The 13,907-nt window shown below is 63.6% G+C and overlaps 1 protein-coding gene across 1 annotated transcript in view; it reads right to left on the bottom strand.

Annotated features, from left to right (window-relative positions):
• The window catches only part of LOC117643054, a 33,129-nt gene that overhangs the window by 3,640 nt on the left and 15,582 nt on the right, over window positions 1-13,907 (bottom strand). Inside the window, exons 18-25 of the mRNA XM_034381703.1 lie at window positions 6,919-13,907; window positions 2,568-6,833; window positions 2,331-2,484; window positions 1,968-2,250; window positions 1,748-1,889; window positions 1,208-1,669; window positions 917-1,136; window positions 373-849 (exon numbers count right to left, since the gene is read on the bottom strand). Coding sequence (XP_034237594.1) covers window positions 373-849; window positions 917-1,136; window positions 1,208-1,669; window positions 1,748-1,889; window positions 1,968-2,250; window positions 2,331-2,484; window positions 2,568-6,833; window positions 6,919-13,907 — 12,993 coding nt within the window. The remainder of the gene's footprint in view (window positions 1-372; window positions 850-916; window positions 1,137-1,207; window positions 1,670-1,747; window positions 1,890-1,967; window positions 2,251-2,330; window positions 2,485-2,567; window positions 6,834-6,918) is intronic.

Genomic DNA, 13,907 nt, shown 5'->3' with positions numbered 1-13,907 from the left:
TGCCGCTAAGCTGATTTTAGACGATGCGCTACACGCTCTGCGGTCAGAATGGCTAATCCCGCTCGCAACGCAAGCGGAGCGCACTGCCTGGCCTGGCCAGGCCTGCCGCGCCGTGTGCAGTAGGGTGGGCCTTTGTGTGCAGTGCAGGGGCTTAATCGCCCGGCAACAGCGGCTTTGAGCGCGCCCCTTCCCAGGCCGCTTGTTGCTAACCCTCCGAGATCAGATAGTCCCCCCTTCACCCCCCCTCCCCCACGGCCACCACCCTTGCCAAACACTCGACGGCAGCAGTGCGGCATGCCCGTTCCCGGCGATCTCCTCTGCTTCCTGTCGGCGACAACAAAGCCTGTGCTCTGTGCTCGCCCCGCCACTCACCAGGAAGTAGGACGCGCACGTCTCCTGCGCCTCCCTGGCCAGGCCGCGGTCGGCCTGCTTGGCCACGGTGGTGGTGTCGGCGGAGGCGTGGTTCAGCGGCCGGCACTGCTTGCGGCCCACGCGCCACGCGTCCGCGAAGGCCTCCAGGTCGCCGGTCTCCGAGAGCTCCCCGGTGGGCATGGCCAGGTCGTTGGCGGGCTCGTTGTCGTACGTGCCGAGCAGGCCCCCGGTGCGGCCGAAGTGCCAGCCCGTGATGTCCAGCGTGCACACGTCGTAGCGCAGGTTGCAGTCCACGGTGAGGCCGTGCTGGGAGGTGATGCGGACGCGGTCGCCCTCCCGGGTCACCGTCGTCGAGTCGCCGACCAGCGTGGGTGTCTCGGCCTTCTTGCCGTCCACCAGGACGCGCTGGTTCGACGTCACCTCGATGCTGTGGCCGTCGGTCAGCACCGTCAGCGATTTCTTCTGCACCTTGCGGTTCTGGAACAGGGAGGTCTTTAGGGGCGCTGCATGGCACAAAAGCGTCCGCTCTTGCGCCTCGACTCACGATGATTTCGTAGTTGACGATGGCGGAGAACTTGGAGTTGACGAAGTCGGAGGTGAGGAGGTACGAGCATTCCCCGGCAAAGTCGAAGAACTGCTTGTCGAAGGTCATGAAGTGGTGGCGGCCCACCAGCAGGCCGGTGGCGCCGTAGGGCGGCAGCCAGCGCGACAGCTTCAGCCCCGAGCGGTACTCGTTGAGGGCGTCCAGGAGGTAGTAGCGGTACCTGCGAACGCGACAACGCCACCATGAGAGCGCCTGCGGCAGCGCGGGTAGGCAGCCCGACGCACAACTCACTTGTCGAGAGAACTGATGTCGGCGGTCTGCTCCTGGGCCACGCGGTACGGCGACAGCTCGTGGAACTCGGGCAGGCGGTCGAAGCCGTGCCAGTGGATGGGCAGGGTCTGCGTGTACTCCAGCAGCCCCAGGTCCTTGTCCAGGATGAGGCTGGACGAGGGCTCCAGGGTGGGGCGCGCCACGGCGCTGGCGTCCATGTGGTTCAGCAGGTCCATGAGGCCCACCTCGAGCTGGTGCAGCGCCCACAGCAGGCTCTCGCCGATCTCCTTGGTGACGTCGTAGTAGCGCCAGGCCCACAGCGCCTTCTGGTACACCTTGCCGGCCAGCTTGCGCACGTAGGCCACGGGGGGCAGCTTGTGCAGCGCCTCGTAGTGGCCGAAGGCGGCGTCGCACAGCGCGTCGAAGTACGCCTTGTAGTCCGAGTACGTCTGGCGCAAGTCCCGCACCACCCACTCGGCCGTGCTGCGCGCGGAAACAACCCTCAATAACCTTGAATCACTGCCGGCGCTTAACGCCCCTGAAGCCCATCGCCGCACTTACTCGCTGAGCTCGGACAGGTACTGGTCGAAGTAGTCCTGCACGTGGAAGTCCTCGAGCCAGGACGCGTACTGCGAGTACAGGTGGAGCACCTCGCGCACCTCCTCCATGCTCATGAGGTGCGTCTTGACGGACTCCACGAAGGCTGAGGCGGCAAGGGTAAGCTACGTTAGAGTCGACGGCAGGGCGCCCAGGTGTAGCGGCGGCAAGGGTGGCGGCTTACCGGAAACGGATTCCTGGATCCGAGTGACGTGGTAGTTGAGGAAGGCGAACATCTCCTGCGCGGTGAGCAGGCCGGGGACGACGGCGCGCTCGATGCGGCGCTTGGCGTCCTCCACGAAGGCGTCCCAGCGGTCCAGCTGCGCGGCCACGGAGCTCTCGAGCTGCGCCAGCGAGTCGTGCGCCGACTTGAGCACCTCGCGCGTCCAGCGGTGCGTCGCGTTGCGCAGCTCCGCCAAGTCCGTCATCGTGGCGTTCCAGTGGACCATGGCGTTCTTACCCAAAGCCTGTGCGTCGGAAAATTTAAAAAAAAATCAGAAATCCGCCGACGAGGAGATTCGATCCTAGACTGAGGATCGTGGCTCACTTTGATGACTGGGATCACGTCCAGGGTGGCCGCGATGTCGATGTACACGATGTCCACCAGCATGGAGGCGAAGCTCTTCACAGCCGAGTACGCCGCGTCCAGCACCTCCAAGCCGTGCTTGGTGACACAAGAGGCGCCACCGCTCGCCACAGATCTGGAAAGCAAAAGAACGAGGGTTCAAGTACTAACCCGTTATGATTTAATTCCTCAAAAGAACAGGTTTTTATGTTTACTTACGCTGCAGACGCAAAGAAATTCCAGATGTCCTTAACGAAGAAATCATTGTGCTCGAAGTGTTCCTTGAGCTTTGCCAGGATGTCGGGCAGGTCGGCGGCGATGGCCTTCTTGGTGCGGATGTTGTACTGCATCACCTCGTCCAGCGTGTCCATGACGCGGGGGTACACGGCCTCCCACTTGCCGCCGACGTCCTCGCGCAGGAAGTCGGTGAAGCCGTCGTAGATGGCGCCGCCGGCGAGCACCAGGTCGTTGTAGTCCGCGAGCACGGCGTTCTGCATCTCGTCGACGACGCCGAGGCGCCAGGACGCGCGCGTCCAGAAGAGCTTGCTGTTGTTGAGCTTCATGGTGAAGAGGCCGTCGATGGTGTTGGTGCCGAACAGGTTGTGCTGCGCGCTGGCCTTGACCTCGCGGTGGTTGGGCATGCCGGCGAACATGGAGTAGGTGCGGCTCTCGCCGTAATGCACGTCCACGGCGATGGAGGGCGAGTCGTCCACGGCGTTGAGCTGCGCCTGCACGCGCAGGGGGTCCCGCTGGTTCATCTGCACGCGCGCCTCCGCGCCGCGGTACAGGCCGGGTCCGCGCGACCACAGCTTGCCGCCCACCGCGATGCGGTTCTCGTTGGTGAGGACCACGGCCTCCACGGCGGGCTCGGCGTGCTGCACATGGCCGCGAAGCTCAAGCACTCGGTCCTGCCTGGTGCGGCTGTCCAGGTACTTGATGTTGATGGTGCCGGAGCTCTCGGCCTGGCTGCTGCCGCCCTTGAGCGCCACGCGGAGGTCCAGGTCGGAGGACTGGTGTCGCACGGTGAGCACGGTCAGCATGTGGTCGACGGCGTCCTTGTACTGGCCCTCGACCACGATGAGGTCCTCGGGGACTGGCGAGTATTCCAGCGTGGCGCGCACCTCGTGCAGGGCCTGCTCGTAGCGGAGCACGATGTCGTGCTGCAGCGCGGCGTGCTGCAGGCGGATCTCCTCCTTGCCGGCCTCGCGCACCACCAGCAGCAGGAACTTCTTGTCGCGGTCGTTGGCTGCGTCCCAGAGGAACTCGGTGCCCACGCGGTTCAGCTTGATGACGCCGTCGGAGCGCCGCAGCTCCTCGAAGCGCGCCATCTCCAGCGTGCGGTGTGGCAGCCGTAGCACGCCTCGCACCTCGCACTTGAGGTCCGTCACGGGGTCCTCCACGTAGTCCAGGTTCAGCACCACGGTCGCGCCGTAGGTCTGGTCCTTCTCGATGGACATGTCCACGCCGTACTCGTAGCGCTCGTCGCTGGCCTCCGCCACGCCGCTCAGCGACATGACGCGCGTCGGCACCTGCAGCGTGGACGTCACCTCCCTCCTGGAGGCCACCGGCTTGGTGGCGTGGAACTCGTAGCGGATCATGGACTGCTCCTTGGCGTGCATGTCCCAGCACACCTCGCCGAGCAGGTGGGTCTCGGTGCCCAGCGACACCAGGTAGCTGGCCGACACCGGGCGCCAAGAGTTCCAGGCCTCGAAGGTCGTCACGTTGGAGTCGTCGCGGCGCACGCTCACGCCCAGGTACTCGTGGGCGTTGTACACGATCTTGGCTTCCGTGCCGATGAGTCTGCGGTTGGACGCCTGCAGAAATATCTCTGCATCGCGGATGACTTGGAAGGGCGTCTCCAGCTGCAGCGAGACCTCGATCACCTCGTCCACGACGCCACCCTTGGCCTGGAAGTACAGCTGCTTGGAGTTGATGGTGGCCTGGATCTCGGACATGACCAGTCCGGGCTTGAGCTGGCCCTCCGCGGAGAACAGCAGCTCCTCCTGGTTGTAGCGCGCGCTCAGGCTACCAGTGTAGCTCCTGTTGGCGGCGTTGAGCTTGTTGCTGAACAGCAGCGAGGCCGACTCGAAGGCGGGGTGGATGTCGGCCGTCACCCTAGCGATCAGATTCACGTCGGACATGCCGTTGAAGGTGTAGTCGAACTCGACGAGCAGGTCCTGGCGCAACTGCGGATGCGAGATTTTGATGGACAGAGCCTTGCGAAGGTTGTTCTCCATCTTGAGGCTCAGAGCGTAGCGCTCGTAGGACACGAAGGGCGTGGTCAGCTGCACGCTCGTCTCGAACTTCCTGGACGCCGCCAGCATGGAGTAGCGCAGCTCGACGCGCTGATCGTTCCACTCGACGTAGTTGACAATGTCGTTGCCGTCCACCAGGCTGCGCTGGCCCTTGAGGTCCAGGCGGTAGTGGCTGTAGGGCGGGAAGGGCGTGTTCACCTCCGCCTCCAGGGCGTACACGGGGCCGTAGATGACCTTGAGCGCGCCGCCCAGCTTCCTGGACTTGCACTGCGCGCCCACGCTCATCTCGAGCCGCTCGGCCAGGTTCTTGAACAGGGCGTGCGCGCCGTAGGTGGCGCCACTGGGCAGCGAGGCCCGCACGTGCACGTCCATGTCCCTGGTGAGCACGAGCGGCACGCGCGCGGACGCCTGCAGCGACTCCAGGCCCTCGATGGGCGTCTGCAGGTCCAGCTTGGCCAGCAGCTCGGTGGCGTTCAGGGAGAAGAGGGACTCGAGTTTCAGGTTGGCGTAGTCGGACACGAAGTCCACGCCGAGGTTCAGCTTGACGTTGCGGGTGCTCTCGGCCACGAACTCGCCGCTCATGGCCAGCGAGCGCACGAAGGGCACCATGGGCGCCCTGAAGTTGAGGTGCGCCGTGCCGAGCTTGCGCTCCAGCGAGGCGTCCAGCAGCACGTAGTGGCTGGTCAAGTCCTCGCCCGTGCCGGCGTACGCCAGGATGGAGTAGTTGGCCGTGGTGAGCACGGCCTGGAACGGCTTCTCGCCGATCAGTGGCGTGGCCACGACCAGCTTCGAGTCGAGCGGGAGCGTGCGCTTGTGGCGGAAGCTTATTCTGTTGTCCGTGTTCATGATCTGCACGGACAGCTCCGCCTTGGACACCGTGTTGTCGTACGAGGCCTTGGCTTCCACGTTGAGGATGGGCTCGCCCACCGACACCACTTCCAGCTTGGTCGTGGTGGAGCGCCCGTCCTCGGCAAGGGTCAGCGTGAGGGAGCCGCGGTGGTTGGCCGTGCCCAGGATGCAGTCCACCTCGCCGAACACGCGGTTCGCCGACTGCACGAAGTTGCCGTTGACGGTGAGCTTCTGGGCTCGGATGAGCGGCGACTCCATCTCCACGCTGCCGCCCATGCTGCCCGCCCGGGACTCCTCCAACAGGTACTGGATGCGGTGCGCCGCGTTGCGGAACTTGAGCGTCACGGACCCGATGTTCTTGTTCTTGTCCACGAGCAGGATGTCGTTGAGGTTGACGGTGAGGGCCTCCCAGTCCTTGTGGAGCTTCATCTCACCGTTCTTCTCGCCGACGATGGGGCTGTTGGCGTGCGCGCTCACGGCCAGTACGTCCTTGTCGTTCGTCAACGCCACCGAGAGCACGTGCTTGTTGACGGACTCCACGGTGATGAGGGCCTTGTAGGAGTTGTCGGGGAACTTGAGGCTCACCTGCATGGTGCGCCGCTTGGAGCCCAGCCAGTCCGGCAGGTCGAGGTCGACGCGGGTGGACACTGAGTCCGGCTTGTGCTCGATGGCCAGCCTGGCGGAACCGGCGTGCTTCTGGCAGTTGTACGAGACGAAGGCTTCGATCGAGGGGCTGTAAGAGCCCTTGAACTCGAGGCTGGCGACCTTCACCTTGAAGGTGGGGACGTTCAGGTGGACGCTGCCCGTGAGGGAAGTGTCCTTGAGCTCGTACATGGCGGAGACGTTGTTGCCGCCGAAATAGGCCTGGGCCAGGATGCGGTCGAGGTCCTCGTAGTCCAGCTTGCCTCCGAAGGACAGCTCCGTGTCGATGGCGGGGGTCTTCAGCACGCACTTGGCGTCCAGGGTCAGGCCCTCCAGGTGGTAGTTGCCGCCGACGTGGTAGGTGTTCTTGGGCAGGATCACCTTGATCTGCGAGTCCACGCTGCGCCACTCCCGCTGGTTCAGGTTGCCCTCGATGGTGATGGGTGGGATCTCCAGGAAGGGGATGAGCACCTCCAGCTTGAGGTTGACGTTCTGCAGCGCGTCATTGGCGATGTTCGCGCCCACGCGCATCTCGCGGCCCAGCGCCGTGGCCTCGATGAGCCCGCTCATCTGGCGGTAGTCGTCGTTGCGCAGCACCAGGGTGGAGCGCAGCTCCGGCAGCATCTCGAACGGCGTCACCAGCGCCAGGCGCGACTTGAGCTGGCCCTTGTTGGCCATGTCCAGCGCCAGGTCCAGCTCCATGCGATTCATCTGCTGGAACGGCGTATACAAGCGGAATCTGCAACAATAGGAAAAGAATGACAATGCTGCATGATGCAACACCAAGCTGATCAGGGTACTTTGAACTCGTTGAAATAACTTACTTGCACTTGATGTTGTTGAGGTTCTCTCCTCCGGCCACCTGCACGGTGGCGTCCAAGTCGATCTTCTGGTTGCCGCTCCACTCCAGCTGCCCCTTGACACCGAAGTCGCTAGGCTCGCTGTTGAGCGACCCCGTGAGCTTGATCTCGAAGTCGTTCCAGTTGGCTTTGCTCTCCAGGTCGTACACTGCCAGGTCGTTCCTAGAGTACTGCCCGGACACCTCCACCGACTCCCAGCGCTTGAACGGCGTCTCCAGCTTGACGAGCAGCCTGTTGGCCTTGATGGACGCCTGGCCGACCACCTTGTCCTCTGGAGTCCACTGGCCGAGGAAGTACACGGCCGGGTTTTGCGAGTCCACGACCGTCTTGAGCGACAGGTGCTCTAGCACCTTGACGAAGGGCGACTTGAGGGTGGCGTTGACGGAGTACACGGGTCCCGTCAGGTTGAACGTGCCCTCGAACTCGAACTTGCTGGCCTGCGTGCCGGCCACGAAGCTGACGGACTTGGCGTCGTAGCGGCTGATGACGAAGATGTTGTCAATCTTCCTGCCGGGCATCTCCACCGTCATCTGCGCGCGCACGTTGCCCACCTGGTAGTTGCCGGTGCCGCGGACCTGGTACAGCGCGTCGTTGCGCATGTAGTTGACGTTGCCGCGCAGCAGGCCGTTGGCGTTCTTGTGCAGGTTCACCCCCGTCTCGAGGGTCTTGATGGCGGCGAGAGAGGAGTCGACGCGCAGCAGGGCGTGCACGGTGTCACTCTTGAGGTTGCCCTCGACGCGCGCCTTGAGCGTGGTCTCGCCCACACGCATGTTGACGTGCATGTGCTTGTTGCCGTGCTGGCCGTTGAGGTTGTAGCCGGCGCGGATGTCCAGCCCCTTGTACTCGTCCTTGGAGGACTCGAAGTGCAGGTCCAGCTGGTTCTCCTGCCGTTCGTAACGTAGCTTGCCCTCAACCTTGGTCTGGTGGCGCTTGTCCTTGACCGTCATCTCCACGTGGTGTCCGTCGTTCTCGCGGTACGTCCCGGAGGCCGACACGTACTCCGTGAACGGCGTCTTGAGCGCCAAATCGAAGTTGACCACGTCGGGGTTCGCCAGGTCGACGTTGAAGCTGACGTCGATCTCGTCGGCTTCCTTCTTGCCGTTGATCTGGCCCTTCCTGGTGGTGTCGGCGAAGTCGAGCAGGTAGCCAGCGCGCAGGTCCTTGAACCCGGCGAAGGGCGTCTTGGCCTCGACGGAGAGTTGCGTGGGAACCCAGTCGACGGTCAGGTCGATCTTCTCGTGCTCGTTCCACTGCAGCAGCGCGGTGGCCGCCACGCCCTTGGTGCGGTTCAGAGTGCCGCTCACCTCCCACTGGCGGCCATCCAGCGCCACGACGGCCACCCTGGCGGAGTGCTGCTTGCGGTCCGCCTTGAGGGACAGGTGCACCGAGGCCGTCTCCTTCTCCTTGGTGAAGGCCGCCGTGGCGAGCTTCTCCGCGCCGTCCAGGTTGTAGGTGCCGGCCAGCTTGAGGAAGGTCAGGCCCACCTTGGGCGTGGTCAGGGCGAAGTCCACCTCGAGGTGGCGCGTCGAGTACTGCGCTACGTTGCCCTTCAGCTCGTACTTGTCGGGGCCGAGCTGGAACAGCGCCTCCAGCATCCCGGCGTGGTCCTGCTTGAGCGTGAACAGCAGCGGCGGCGTGAACGGCGTGGTGAACTCCACCCTGGACTTGGTCTGGAGCACGCTGTGGCTGAACATGCTGTTGAGCACGATCTTCTTGGTGGGGTCCCACTGCAGCTCGGAGGTGAGTACCAGCTCGCTGTCGTAGGTGACGATGGAGCTGAAGCGCACGTTCTCCAGGTTGCGGAAGGGCGAGGTCAGCTTGAGGCCCAGCTTGACGGGCTTCTTGGACTCTCCGATCTCCAGGTCGCCCTCCAGCTTGATCTCCTTGTTGGGGCCCCACTGCAGGCCGATGTTGCCCGCGATCACGTTGCTGCGCGCCATGTTCCACTGCGCCGTCAACGAGTACGTCTGCGAGTTGAGGCTCGTGATGGTCACCTCGGTGTCCACGTTTTTGAACCCGTCCAGATACATGGAGGCCACGGCTTCGATTTTCTTGCCTGCGCCCATGTCCACGGAGAAAGCAGCCTTCTTGTGCTTGAGGCCGTTCTCCAGCTGCCAGTCCACCTTGACCTTCTTGTCCTCGTTCTGCGTCGCGTAGGCCACCACCAGGTTGCCCTCCTTGTTCTTGACGATGACGGCGCTCACCTCCGCCGCCACGCCGGCCAGCTTGACGGAGGACTTGATGTTCCAGGTGCTGGATGGCGCGGCGTAGTCGTAGGCGCCGACCACGCTGAAGGTGGCGAAGGGGAAGGGCGTCTCCGAGATGAGCTCGATGCTGGAGCGCGAGCCGCCGTACGTGAGTCCGAAGCGTCCGTTGACGCGTCGCTGGTCCTCGAAGTCCCCGACGAGGGTCACCTTCTTGTGGCCGCGCGTGTTGAGGTCGTAGGTGCCCTCCAGTCGCACGTCCTTGTAGCCGTCGTAAGGCGTCCGCACGTTGAGGACTGCGTCGCCGACCAGGCCGGACACCAGCACGTCGCCGGAAACGGAGTGCACGTTCTCGTTGCGCTCCATGTAGACGACGGCGGACTTGCGGGCGTTCTTCACATCGTATTGCACCCCGAGGGAGCACTTCTCGTAGTTCTTCAGCGAGGTCCTCATGTTGATGTGCGAGTCTCCGTTCTCAAATCCGTACTTGATGAGGATGTCCAGGTCAAAAATGTTGTCGTTTCTGCTGGCGGAGAGCTTGACCGAGCTGTTGCTGGCCTCCTTGATGTTGAACTCGCCGTACGCCTTCAAGTCCTCGAGCTCCTCGATGGGCGTTTTCATCCAGGCTTGGGCGAAGTTGTGGCCGTGCTTCCAGCCGAGGCCAACGTGTTCGTAGTCCTCGAACGGGGACTTGACCTCGACGTTCACCTTGTTGTCGGCGGAGTCAAAGAGGAACTCGCCGCTGAACACCACCCTGTCGTCGGCCACGAAGGAGCCGCGGATCAAAATCTCCCTGGGGTAGAACTCGAGTTTGGTTTTCCTCTCGGTCTCGTTGTACGACATGTAGGCCGTGGCCGTGAAGCCTCCGTTGTACGTGTTGAAGATGTCGCTCTTCATCTCGAGCGTCAGGTCGCCGCGGTTCTTCAGGATGACGCGCGTCATTCTCGGCGGCAGTCCGGGCAGCATCACGAAGTCCACGGACAAATCGTCGAAGTAGCCGCCCAGCACGGGGATGTCGACCACGGCGTCCAGGGTGATCTTGCTGTCCCAGTTGAGGCCCAGGATGCCGCCGGTGTGCACGAAAGTCTTCTCGTTGGCCTTGATGGACAGGTCCACGCTGTACGTCTTGCTCTTCTTGAGGAGGCCGCCGTAGTTCAGCACCACGTCCACCTTCTCGAAGTCCTTGAGCGGCGTTTTCATGGCAATCTTGGCGATTTGGTTCTTGTTGGTGATGGCGATTTCAAACGACTTCTTCTTGCCGTTGGTCTCGAGGGAGAGCTCGGCCGACTTGGCCTCCCCACCAGAGTACCTGCCGGCCAGAGTCACGTCCTCGAAGCCCTCGAACGGGGTCTGGACGCGGACGTTGGCGCCGTCGTCCTGGAGGGACACCCTGCCGGCCAGGGTCTGCGTGACGCCGTCCCTCTCGCGGGACGCGGCCGCCGACAAGTCGTCCGTGAAGTCGTACGAGCCGCGGTACGCCAGCGAGCTGAAGTCCAGGAAGGAGGTGGCCAGCTTGATGTCAGCCTCGCCCGACTTAAGCTCCAGCAAGGCGCGCGCCGACGCGTCGAAGATGTTCTGTTTGTTCCTAGCCAGCTTGAAGAAGGCCATCTTCTTGGTGCTGATGAGGTCGTACTTGGCGGCTAGATTGATGGACTGCCACTCCTCGAACGGCGTCGTCACGTCCACGGTCACGTCAGAAGCGAATTTCTGCAGGTTGGCCTCGATCGTCAGGTTGGAGTCGGCGTTGCTGTTCTTGACCTGCACGAGGACGACCTTCTTGCCGTTCTCGGAGGAGATGGAGCCGGAGATGAACACGTCCTTGAAGCCTTCCTTGGGCGTGACGAACCACGCCTTCATCTTGTTCTGCTCCATCTCCACCCGCGCGCTCATCACTTCGGCCTCGCCGTCCAGGCGCACCTTGAAGTCGGCAAACTTGTTGGCGTTCCTGCAGTCGAAGTTGCCGTCCACCTTGATCTGCGGCAGCCCCAGCAGCGGCAACGTCACCGCCGCCTCGGCCTGCCCGTTCTTGGGCGTGGCCGTCTTGGAGCTGAACTGCACCACGTTGGCGACGCCGCCCACCGCCTTGTACTCGGCGCGGCCGCTCTTGGTGGCACCGGAGACGTCGTACTCGAACTCGCTGTCGAAGCCCTTGTAGCCCTCAAGCGGCGTAGCCACAGCGATGGAGCCCGAGCTCTTAAGGCGCTGGATGTTCATCTGGCCGGCAGCGTGGAATTTGAATTCGTTCCGGTGCAGGGAGACGCTGGCACGCTTCTGCTGCAGCTGAGGACTGGTCACGTTCAGGTGGCCGCCGATGGACTCGAAGCCATCGAAGGGGGTGACGAGGGCGGCCTTGATGGCCACGCCACCCTCTTCGGGGGTGATGACGTCACCTGAGAGAGACACAGCCTTGTCCAGGTTGGTGAGGACCACGTTCACGGAGCGCTTGCCTTTGTCGAGCTCCTGCTTGAGGCTTGCCTTGAGCTCCTCCATGCCTTCGTACGGCAGGTTCAGCAGCAGTGTCGCTTCGCCCGCACCCTTCTCGTCCAGGCTGCTGTTGCCGTCGAAGAGAACCTCCCAGTCGTTCCTGGCCGTCTTGAAGATCACCTTCTGGTGCACGCCCTTGAGGTCGTAGACGAAGTTGAGCGACATGCGCTCGTAGCCCTTTATGGGGGTGACGAGCTGGATGTTGGCCAGGCCCGCCAGGTCGTTGGTCGTCAGGTTGCCGGCGAGCTTCACCTCGTAGTCGGCTTGGCCGTAGGTGACGTCGACAGTGTGCGCGTGCTCGGCGTCGCGGTTGTAGGCGGACTGGAAGTAGGCCGAGTTGATGCCCGGGATGTTGCTGTCCAGCGACAGGCTGAAGCGCGGCGAGTGCCGGTTGATGGTGGTGGAGGCCGAGAGCACGAGGTGCGCGTCCTTGCGGTTGAAGGACAGCACGGCCAGCTTGGTGGGGCGCGTCAGGTCGATGTCCCCTGCTAGCTTGAGCGTCTCCCAGCTGGGGATGGGCAGATGGTACTCGAACGAGGCGACGTAGTTGTCCGTCAACGCGGCGCCGTTGGCCCTCACGAACCACTCCTGCGCGTCCAGCTTGAGCGACAGCGCGGCGGACTTGGTGGCCGCGGCCAGGTCGTAGCGGCCCTCGCTGCGGAACACGTCCAGGCCCAGGTCCGACCGGACCATCTTGACGGAGTAGCTGGACTTGAGCCTGCTCAGCTCGCCGCTCGCGTCCACCTCCATCACCTTCCCATTCCACTTGACCAGCATGTAGGTCTTCTTCGGGGAGCTGAGCAGGTCCACATCGGCGTCAACACTCACGGGCGGGCAGAAGGGTGTTTCCAGCTGCAGGTTGAAGTGAGCCCCGCCCTTGTTGAGCCTGACCAGGGCCACGGCGCTCACGGTCTTCTCCTTGTACTTCAGCACCACCTTGGGCCGGCAGGTGTTCTTGCCCTCGAATGGCAGATCGAAGTTGAACTTGACGGGGTCGGAGTAGGGCGTGTTGATGACGGCCTCCAGGCTCTTGAAGTAGCCCGCCGAGTACTTGCTGTATGACAGTTCGGCGGTGGCCTTTTTGCCGTTGAGCGTGGCCGTCATGGAGTGCTCTAGCTCGCTGCCGTCGAAGGCCATGCTGTGCGCGTTGACGATGGAGCCGGTCTTGTTGGGCGTCTGCACCGTGATGGAGTTCTCCCAGTGAGTGGCATCCTCCATGGTGAGGCTGTGCGACAGTTGGACGGAGCCGGGCAGAGCCACTTTGGTGATGTAGTGCACGCTGGGCTTGTGGCGGTGGTGGAGCGCCAGGACGAGCTGCCGAGGCAGTACTGTGCCGGCCAGGGTCATCTTGTAGTCGAACAGGGTCTCCTCGCCCTGCTTCCGGAGGCTGCCTTCGACGCGCAGCGATGCAGTGTCCTCGTTCCACTCGCCGCTGAGCTGCGTGGTCAGCCCCACGTCGTCCACCTTGCTGAGGATGGCGGACTGCAGGCGGTGGCCGGGCACGGCCAACTTGCCGGTCACGTCCACGAGCGTGGGGAACTTGACGTCGCCGCCGACGTCCACGTCAAGGATGGTCTTGTCGCCGTAGTTAACCTTAAACACGTCGTGGATCTTGCCCTTCTTGGTGCTGTGCTCCGCGGTCATCTTGACGGTCTTGGAGAAGGGGGAGGCCACCTCGGCCTGGCCCTTGAGCACGGCGTCGGAGCGCTGGCCCTGCATTGACAAGGACACAGCCTTGCGGTTCAGCTCGCCGCGGAGGTTCACGTTGGCGGCGTCGCCCACCGCGTTGTACTGGAACTCGGCCATGGTGAGCTCGTAGCCCTCGAACGGCGTGACCACCTGCAGCAGCACGTGCGGGTTGCGGCCCATCATGAGCTTGAACTCGGCGCCCGCGCGCCGCTCTGGCGCCCAGCTGACCTCCACTTGGCCGCGGTCGCCGTAAACGTCGTTCTCCAGGGCGAACTTGCCGGACAGCGACCGGGCCAGCTCGAAGGGGCTGACGAAGGACGCGGTGCCGGACACGCCGATGTTGGTGGCGAGCAGCTTGGCGTCGGCTGCCGTGCGGTGGCTGTTGTAGTCGAGCGAGAAGTGGCTCTGCATATCCCTCGTCGTGCCGTTCTTGACGTCCACGTGGCTCACGGCCAGCGTCACGTTGCGCAGCAGCGACAGCGAGCTGGACACGTGTGCCGTGGCGCGGAGGCCGCCGTGCAGCGTCTCGCCCAGCATGTTGACGGACAGCATCTGGTCGCTCCACGTCAGGTCCAC

Source organism: Thrips palmi, unplaced genomic scaffold (assembly GCF_012932325.1).
Source record: "Thrips palmi isolate BJ-2018 unplaced genomic scaffold, TpBJ-2018v1 HiC_scaffold_16, whole genome shotgun sequence".
Classification (NCBI taxonomy): domain Eukaryota; kingdom Metazoa; phylum Arthropoda; class Insecta; order Thysanoptera; family Thripidae; genus Thrips; species Thrips palmi.
This window is presented reverse-complemented; position numbering and strand designations above follow the sequence as displayed.